Raw genomic sequence first — 8,853 nt, forward strand, 5'->3', positions numbered from 1 at the left:
GCATAGCCAGGTCCAGGACACCCTGGGCTGTGTCTCAAAACGTAGTGCAGGAAGCACTTGCAACTGCTGAATCATCTTCCTAGTCCCTACTTTTTCCCTGCAACATCTTTTAAACTATGACATGCGTATACACAAATTTGTATTCTTAAATAAATATAAAACAGTGTGTCTCTCAATGGCTTTTCCAGTGTTCTTCATGCCCCTCCCCTCTGCCACTCAGTATTTAAGTTCGTCCTTGCTCCCCAGACGAAGTCTCTTTATGATTCTCTTGTGAGGCAAGGTCTGTGCAGCCCTGGCTGTCTCTGAACTCATCGAGATCCACCTACCTCAAGCTCTCAAGTTTGGAGACTAAAGGGGTGTGTCACAACATCAGGCTTTATTTTCATTTTATGACTATGGGTGTTTTGCACGCATGCATGCCTGTACCCCACCTTACGTGTAGCGTCCTGAGAGGCCAAAAGGAGGTGTTAGGTCACTTGTTAGCTGCCATATATATTATAGGCTGGGAATTTAGCCCTGGTCCCCTGGAAAAGCAAAGCTACCTTTCCAACCCCTGTTGATTGTTTTTAAACAGGGTCTTGATATTTAGGGCATTTGGGCCCTCCTGTCTTGTTCCCCTTCCCTCCAGGGCTGGGGTGACCAGTGTGCCACCACACCCACCCGTGCACTGTTAGTGGAGTGAATGAGTAAGTTTGGACCTCGTATTCCTTTACAGCTTTGATTTTTTGTTTTTGTTTTGGTTTTGGTTTTTTGAGACAGGGTTTCTCTGTGTAGCTTTGGCTGTCAAGGACTCACTTTGGAGACCAGGCTGACCTGGAACTCACATAGACCCGCCTGCCTCTGCCTCAGAACTGGGATTACAGGCATGTGCCATCCCAGATAAGCTATGATACTTTTTATTTTTGCTCTGTTTGCTACCCTATTAAAGGCATCCTTTCCTCCAGAGGACAAGCTGGCAGCTTAGGTTTCTGCTGCTAATACACAGTGCTTGATGTCTGACTTGTGGATACAGTATCTGCAGCTGAGAGATGGAAGCCCTGACAGACAGGTAGGTCCTGTGAAGTTAGCTGGGTCTGGAGTGGGAGCCATGAGAAGCTCAATCCACAAGCACCTTTCTCCTTCTCTAAATGTTCCCCAGATTCTAGGTCTTTGCTTGCTTTTGGAGCTTTGGTTTTGTTTTTTCACACAAGATCTAGAAGTCTAGCCCTGGTTGGCTTTTGATTTGCTAAATAGATCAGGCTGGCTTTGAACTTTCAGTAATGCTCCTTCCTCCTGTAATCCTAATAGAATTACAGTGGGAGCCACACTCTGAGTGATTCTAGTTCTTTCCAAAGGCTTTCTTTTGTCCTTTAGAATTCAGCCCCACACATGCCTCTGCCAGTGGGGTGCCTTTCTAATCCAAGTCACGCTTAAGTTGAGAATCTCCCCATATAGGGATGAGAGATAGAAATGTGGCTCAGTTGTTACAGTGCATATCAAGCATGCATGAAACCCTGAGTTTGATTCCTAGCAACTCATAAAACGGTGTGCTGGCACATAGCTGCAGTCCTAGTTAGCAGGTAGAGGCAGGAAGATGAGGTGCTCATGGTCATCCTAGGCTATATATAGTGAGTTGGAGACCAGCTGAGCTACAAGAGGCACCGCCTTAAAAAACAAAACATAAGCTGGGCCATGTGGCGCATGCCCTTGGTCCCAGTACTTGAGAAGCAAAGGCAGGTGGATCTCTTGAAAGTTTGGGGCCAGCCTGGTCCACAGAGTGAGTTCCAGGACAGCCAGAGCTACAGAGAGAAATCCTGTCTTGAAAAACAACCCCCCCCCCCCAAAAAAAAAAACGGCTGAAGAGGTAGCTTAGGTAAAGACACTTCCTCCAAGCTAGACAACCAGACCTGAATTCCATCTCTATATCCTACATGGTGGAAGGAGACAACTGACTTTCACAAGTTGTCCTCAGACCTTCACATGTGCCCCTCCTCCAACAAAAGTTTGAAAGATAGCCACGTATATGGGCTTTTTGGTTGGTTGGGTTTCCCCCCCCCCCCCCCCCCCTTTTTTTTTTCTTTTTTTTTTTTGGTTTTTCCAGACCGGGTTTCTCTGTGTCTGTTTTTTAAAAGAAATCTTCTTAGACTTATACTTTTATAATTGAGCCTAAACTTCTGTGGCCAGTAAGATGCACAAGTCAGCCGGGCAGTGGTGCTCAACTTTAATGCCAGCATCTGGGAGGCAGAGATAGGTGGACCTCTTTTGAGTTCAAGGCCAGCCTGGTCTACAGTGCCAGTTCCAGGACAGCTAAGGCTACCTACCCAGGGAAACCCTGTCTCCAAAAACAAAACAAAAAGATGCAGTTCAATAAACTTGTCTTTTACTTATAGTTAAGGCACTTGCTTGGTCAACCCTGTCTTCTGCTACACCCTCACAGCAACAACATTCTGTCTATTGTTGTAGCATTTATTAACAACCAAAAATACCCTTGCTTTCTACCCATCATTGTCCAGTATGTAATGTGTGTGCACTCTAATCCAAAAAGCTGTAACTGTTTCCGATTCTCAGTTTAAATGTTTGTACAGGGGCTGAGAGATGACTTGGTTAAGGTCACTTGCTAATTTTTGCAGAGGACCTGGGCTTGTTCTGGGAAGTGGAACACCTTCTAGTTTCAGAGGTACCAGTCAAACCAACAGTGCATATACGTAACATGCAGACAAAATACCCATATGCATAAAAATGCTTGTGGAGAGACCAGGGCTGTCATCCATGAAGCCCTGGGTTCAATCCAGGTGTGCTGTGGGTCAGACTGGGGAGGACTGTCATGATAATGGATGTCAGTGACTGACAGTACCCCACTAATCCATTCCAATTACCTAAAGTTACATATTCATACGAAAACCTCCTTTGCAGGTCCTGCATGCCCAGTATGGGATGTATGCTTGGCCTTGTGCTGTAGTCCTGGCCCAATACTTGTGGTTCCACAGAAGATCTCTGCCAGGGAAAGCCGTCTTGGAGGTAACAGTAGTTTTAAGAATGCTGCGTTATATTAATTTCTTCGTGCTAGCCAGTCTAAAGTATTTTTAAAATCGGGTGGTTTGGCCAACTTTGAAATTCTGGACTGGGAAAGGTCTTCACATTTTTAAATTACTAAAATTCTGAGTAGCTCAAATCTGGAGATGTTGGCTGTAACGGCAATACCAGTTAGTGGCACAACTGGCTATGCAGTTCACCTTTTCTGGCACTACATGTGGTCAGGTGTTTCTACTCCAGATCATGTGAGGCTGGAAACCATGGTAGGTAGTAGCACAAGTCTGCATTGTAAATTAAGCTGCGTTAATATGGAAGCAAAATCAAATGCTAAAGCAGGCATGCACTACCACTTTATAGCAAACTAGTTAGCCAAACTGCTAAAGCTCAAATTTTGGGCTTGTCAGGCGTTGTCATATGCCTTTAGTCCTAGCTCTGAGATGGAGCAGGCAGATCTGAGTTCAAAGCCAGTCCAGAACACACAAACTGTGTAATAGCCCTGGTTGCTCTAGAACTCTTTGTAGACCTCCAACTCAGAGATCCACCTGCCTCTTCTGGGATTAAAGGCATGCATGTGTGCCACCACACCTGGTGAAAGCTAAATACCGTCTTCATTTAGATTGGAGCTGGAGTGAGCCTTCCAGGGATTTTGGCTGCTAAATGTGGTGCAGAAGTAATACTATCTGACAGCTCAGAGTTTCCTCACTGTCTGGATATCTGTTGGCAAAGCTGCCAGATGAATAACCTGCCCCAGGTGCAAATTGTAGGACTGACATGGGGCCACATATCAAAAGACCTTCTGTCTTTGCCACCACAAGACATCATTCTTGCATCTGATGTGTTCTTTGAACCAGAAGGTAAGCTTAATCTATAGCAAACTTGGCTAGAGACCCTTTTATAGAACTCACTAAAAAAGCACTCCCCTCCCCCCCATAGACTTTGAAAGCATTTTAGCTACAGTATACTTTCTGATGCAAAGGAATCCAGAAGCTCAATTTTGGTCTACATACCAGGTCAGAAGGTGAGTATGCATGCTTATTAATTCCTTTTACAATGATCATCCAAATGCATTAAACCAGAGAAGACATAATTGATTTCTCTCCCAAGTGCTGACTGGTCACTTGAAGGCTTGCTCTACAAGTGGGACATGAGATGTGTCCATATTCCTCTGGAGTCTTTTGATGCAGACAAGGAAGATATAGCAGAGTCTACCCTTCCAGGAAGACATACTGTTGAAATGCTGGTTATCTCCTTTGCAAAGAACTGAGTTAACTGAGTTTGTCTTGGGGCTAAAGAGATGTCTCAGAAGATTCAAGAAGTCATTCTTCAGAGGCTGAGTTCAGTTCCCAGCAACCACATGTTGGCTCACAACCATCTGTAGTGAGATCTGGTGCCTTCTGCCATGCAAGCGCACACACAACACGTTATACATAATAAATCTTTTTTTTTTTTTTAAATTGAGTGTTCTTGAACAAATGCAATGAATGGACCAGAAGATGGTCAGACCTGCACAGGCCATAAGGCTGTGCCATACCTAGGACAACACTCATGGGCAGTGTAATGTTTATTAAAACTTGAAAAGAACTTAGATGCTCTCAATCATTAAAGGACGTATTTGCAAGGTGCATGATGACAAACATATGTTTAATCCCAGCACTAGGGAGGCAGATCTGACTTCGAGGCCAGCCAGGACCTTGTCTTGGGGGGGAAAAAGTAGGACATGCTCTCAGTCCCAATACTTAGAATAACCCTGTATCTGTGAACACCAAACACAAGACACTGAAGACTAAGTGCTCCTAAAAAGCATTGAGCAAGGAAGGAAAACCTTGCTCAATTTCACCTTTAAAGCTATTACATGAATTAATCGCACTTAAATGGGGATTAAATGGGGGGCAGGGAGAAAAAGACAACATATTCTCAAATTTTAACATCAAGAAAACACTTTAATCAAACTACAGAAACAATGGTTATAGTACAGAATATTCATAAGCAAAAGATACACCATGTTTTAAGTACTTACAAAGTTACAAACCATTTGTTTCCTTAACATTTTTTTTCTGATTTTTAAGTTCATACATGAACGAGGATGATCAGATTTACCATATTTTTTTGAGGGAGGGGGGGTGTAATTATCATCAGCTAGATGTGCTCACTGTATGCTCCATTATTTATATGCAAGGCCCGGGTGACTGGAAGTGCAGTTGTCAGGCATTTTAATAAACTGGACAGCCATTTGTTTCTGCACGACAAGGCATCTTTACACAGGAGCAATCAGGAGAAAACAGGAAACAGCCAAGCACTCTGCACTGCAACACGCCACCTTAACAGCTAACCAGCATTACTCAACTGCTACACAACTGCGCCTAGTGCACAAAAATACATAAGAGAAGAGATTAGAATTGTGTTGGGTAAACAATCCTTTAAAAAAAAAAAAAAAGTAAGTCTTTCACCTGAAAAGTCTTTATACAAATTTGGGTTCAGATTATCATTTAGACCTGAAGGTAAATAACATATATAAACAAATTACACCAACTTTCGTGGGTATTTTAATTTTAAGGAGTGAAGGCAATGTTGAGTCAATCTGCTGACAGCTTTAGGCTGTGTGTAATGGCTGCAGTTTCTTTATTAAGTCAGGAGGCCACAAATTAGGTTACCAATCTGTTTAATTTCAAACAAAAAAGTCAGCACTATAAACAAAAAAAATTTTACCTCAAATAATCCAATCCAATAATGAAATCTGAAGTCGCTCATCTTACTAAATTACAAGAAATTTGAATAACAGCAACAAAATGGCACATAAAATGAAGTTTGCCACCTGAGGCAGATTAAAACAAGTAAAAAGTTAGACAAATGTTACAAAATAACCTTTTTAATAGCCAGTTGCTTGTTCCAAGGACTCTTCTATGGACCGATGGACTGAGTTTGTGGTCCTGTCCCCCAATGTCCTCTGTTAAGCTGCTTGCCGATCCATCTAGGTTTGAAAAGAAAAAGGTTCAGCTTACCCTCCACCACTACAAAGGCACCAAAGCGCATACGGTTTCAGTATCAGGCAGGTACTTACTAAGGCTCTGGTGAAACAAGTAGGTTACAGAAGGTTCCACCCGGCCACTTTCAGTTTTAAAGGCCCAAATGGGAATTTCCCCCAAAGGCTACCACCAGCACATGTTCAATGATTCTTGGCCAAATAACCAAGGCAAAAAAAGGCAAGGGGAGGAGAAGTAAAAAGAAAAGAAAACGAAACAAAAAAAACCGGGAGGGCAGGGTAGGGCTGTATTCAAACAAAAACTTGCTATCAGAAATTAGTTTACACTTTAAGATGTTTGAAAATGAAACATTTGGCAGTTGAGGATGTTCTTAGTCAGCTACTTAGGGCCCTTTCCTTTAAAAAAAAAACAGGACCAAACAATTTTAGAGTTAAAGACACACTATCCTTTCCCCACCCAGTGCAATACCTGTTAACTGTCTTTTGGGGTTCCAAAAGTTCATTGCTTCTTAATTGCAATTCCTTTGCCACATCCATTAGAGTAAGAAGTCCCAGTCAGTACAACAACAGTTGAACTGATTGTTTTTCTCTATGAGGATAGTGCATCTTTAACATTTAAAGACAAACCTGCTCCAATACACGCCCACAGAAACTGGTCCCTGGAGGATCAGCCAAATCAGTTAAAATCTGCAATACTGGCCAATATTCTTTTATCAAACAGGAGACCGCAGCTTTAAAGGGGGAAAATGCAGACGTTGGATAAAAACAGCAAGAAATAGTCATTTTCATTAATAGGTCTCAAACAGTATGAAACAGCCATTACTATCTAAGCTTTACACAGTCCTCTCTGCAGACCCCTCTTCAGCATCACTCCCAAAGCCGAGTAACTTCAGAGCAGTACTCTGTAATACCAGGAGTCACCTTTACTAACACGGCTCAAAAGACCTACTTCATCCCCCACGGGAGTCAGGGTGTGTCTCAGAGGCCCGCAGACATTACCATTTTCTTAGGAGGAGACAGCTCCTTCTTCTTCTGGAGACTTGGGGGGGCTCTTGGAGCGCGACCTGGACTTGGACTCTCTCTTGGACACCGGGGGAGGGCTTCTGGATCTCGACCTGGACCTGGACCTCGAGCGGGATCTGGAGACCGACGACGACTTGGACTTGGATCTCCGCGCGGATCTGGACTTGGAGGTGGAGCGCGAGCGGGACCGGGTGCGGGACCGAGACTTGGAGCGGCTGTAGCGAGAGCGGCTCCGGGACCTGGAACGGCTCCGGCTCCGGGACCGGCTGCGGCGACGGCGCCGAGGGCTGCGGGCGGGACGCGGGCGACGCCGACAGGGTGAGCTGCGGGCCGCCGGGGCAGCCCCGCCCGCTCCACCCTCCCCGCCGCCATTATCTGGCTGCACCGGCGCCATTTCCCTCGCCGCGAGGCGGGGTCTCGCACCGAGCGGCCCGGCCCTGCCACCGCCCAGGCCGCGAGGGAGGGGAGGGGCCCGCCCCTCCACGTGCTCCGCGCGCGCTACCTTTGTGCCCGCCCGCCCGCCCGCGGCCCCGCTCACCTGCGGCTCCGCCGTCCGTAGCCGCCGCCGCCGTACCTCCGGGGTGGCGGGCCCCGGCGGCTGTGGTGCGAGTCGGGCGGGCGGCCGTAGCGCGCCATCTGCACCCGCAGCTCGCGGCCGTCGAGCACGGCCCCGTCCATGGCGTCCATGGCGTCCTCGGCGTCGCGCTTGTCGTGGAAGCGGACGAAGGCGAAGCCGCGGGACTCCTTGGTGTAGCGGTCTCGCGGGATGTACACGTCGCCGACGCGCCCGTACTTCTCGAAGACGCGCCTCAGCGTGTCGGGTGAGGTGCGGTAGGTCAGGTTGTCCACCTTGAGGGAGGTCATGCCCTCCACATCGGGCGGCGGGCGGCCGTAGCTCATGGCTGGCGGGCGGCCCTGGGCCTCGCCGACTGGCGCCGAGACGCTGACGCCCTGCGCAGGCCCCTCGCTCCCGGCCCGAAGCGCGGCTCCCTCAGGCCGCGGCGGCCGCAAGCCGCGCCGCCTCTCCTGGCAGTTGCCGTCCGCGTGGACTTGGCGCTGGGAGCCGACACAGCCGTCACGGAGAACACGCAGCCCGGACTGGCGAGCGGCAACTGAACGGGCGGGCGGGACCCAGCGCCTATTTATACCCACCCTCACAAAATGGCGCCCGCGCCACCCGGAAATGAATCTTCTGATTGGCTCGTCCCCGCCGCGCTCCGTAACGTCGCCGCGGCGCGCCCCGCCCCTCCCCGGTGCGCCTGCGCAAAGCGCGGCGGGAGGGCGGAAAGCGCGCAGTCACTGCCGTGGGGAGGGAGGGAGGAAGGGAGGGAGTGGGGGGGGAGCGGCTTGTGAAAGCAGTTAGAAAGCCCGCCAAATGCTCTTTCCGCCGGCGAGGCCCGCGAAGGAAGGCGCGGGGAGGGGGGGGGTGTGGAAGGAGGAAGAGGAAGCGCTCCCCTCCAGGGCGCCGCCTCCTTCCCTCGCCAATACCGGGGCTCCACGCCCCGGTCAGCCCCGCCTGCTGGAGGGGTTCTCCTGCTCCCCTCTGCCTGTGTCCCAGGCCACCTCAGGTTCCCCACTCCCGCCGCCCTTGACTTTAGCTCGCTGCGCTCTGGCTACCTGGTTTCACTCTCCCGGTCCTTTCCGCTTACGGAAGGAACCGGGGTAGTGTAACCGGGAGGCACGCGCTAGCCGCCCCCCCCCCCCCCCCCCCCCCCCGTCCACGGCGCCCCGGACTACATTTCCCGGCGGGCGCTGCGCCCACGTAGCGGTCAGCTGACCGGCCTCGTGATCGGCTGTGAGTCAGGCAGGCGGGGGAAGGCGGGTCCCCAGAGGCTGCT

General features: G+C 49.0%; 2 protein-coding genes across 6 annotated transcripts; one reads left to right on the top strand and one right to left on the bottom strand.

Annotated features, from left to right (window-relative positions):
- Positions 1 to 2,908: 2,908 nt before the first annotated feature.
- Positions 2,909 to 4,292, top strand: Mettl23 (methyltransferase like 23). Its single transcript, XM_051159110.1, is given in 4 exon segments — positions 2,909 to 2,978; positions 3,627 to 3,866; positions 3,946 to 4,030; positions 4,117 to 4,292. Coding segments are annotated over 4 exon segments (555 nt in total). The 3' UTR covers positions 4,277 to 4,292.
- Positions 4,293 to 4,931: 639 nt separating this feature from the next.
- On the bottom strand, positions 4,932 to 7,984 carry Srsf2 (serine and arginine rich splicing factor 2). 5 transcript variants are annotated; one of them, XR_007832043.1, is made up of 5 exons: positions 7,554 to 7,984; positions 6,992 to 7,302; positions 6,620 to 6,723; positions 5,875 to 5,980; positions 4,932 to 5,372 (listed from the first exon to the last, which is right to left on the bottom strand). XR_007832043.1 is itself a non-coding variant. In XM_051159111.1 (3 exons), exons 1-2 carry the CDS (start codon positions 7,913 to 7,915, stop codon positions 6,999 to 7,001), a joined length of 666 nt encoding a protein of 221 aa, XP_051015068.1. In that variant the 5' UTR covers positions 7,916 to 7,984; the 3' UTR covers positions 4,932 to 5,980; positions 6,992 to 6,998. The 5 variants fall into 5 exon arrangements, 2 of the variants coding, with proteins under 2 accessions (XP_051015068.1, XP_051015069.1); XR_007832041.1 differs by lacking the exon at positions 6,620 to 6,723; XR_007832042.1 differs by having other exon boundaries at positions 4,932 to 5,980.
- Between the last annotated feature and the right edge of the window lie 869 nt (positions 7,985 to 8,853).

The sequence above is a fragment of the Acomys russatus genome, chromosome 16, assembly GCF_903995435.1.
Source record: "Acomys russatus chromosome 16, mAcoRus1.1, whole genome shotgun sequence".
Classification (NCBI taxonomy): Eukaryota; Metazoa; Chordata; class Mammalia; order Rodentia; family Muridae; genus Acomys; species Acomys russatus.

Excerpts from the sequence above, each read along its gene's own strand:
- Srsf2 (XM_051159111.1), bottom strand. The coding sequence starts at position 7,915 with ATGAGCTACGGCCGCCCGCCGCCCGATGTGGAGGGCATGACCTCCCTC. Across the intron at positions 7,303-7,553 it reads TACGGACGGCGGAGCCGCAG|CCCTCGGCGCCGTCGCCGCA; the intron begins GTGAGCGGGGCC and ends TCCCGCCCGCAG.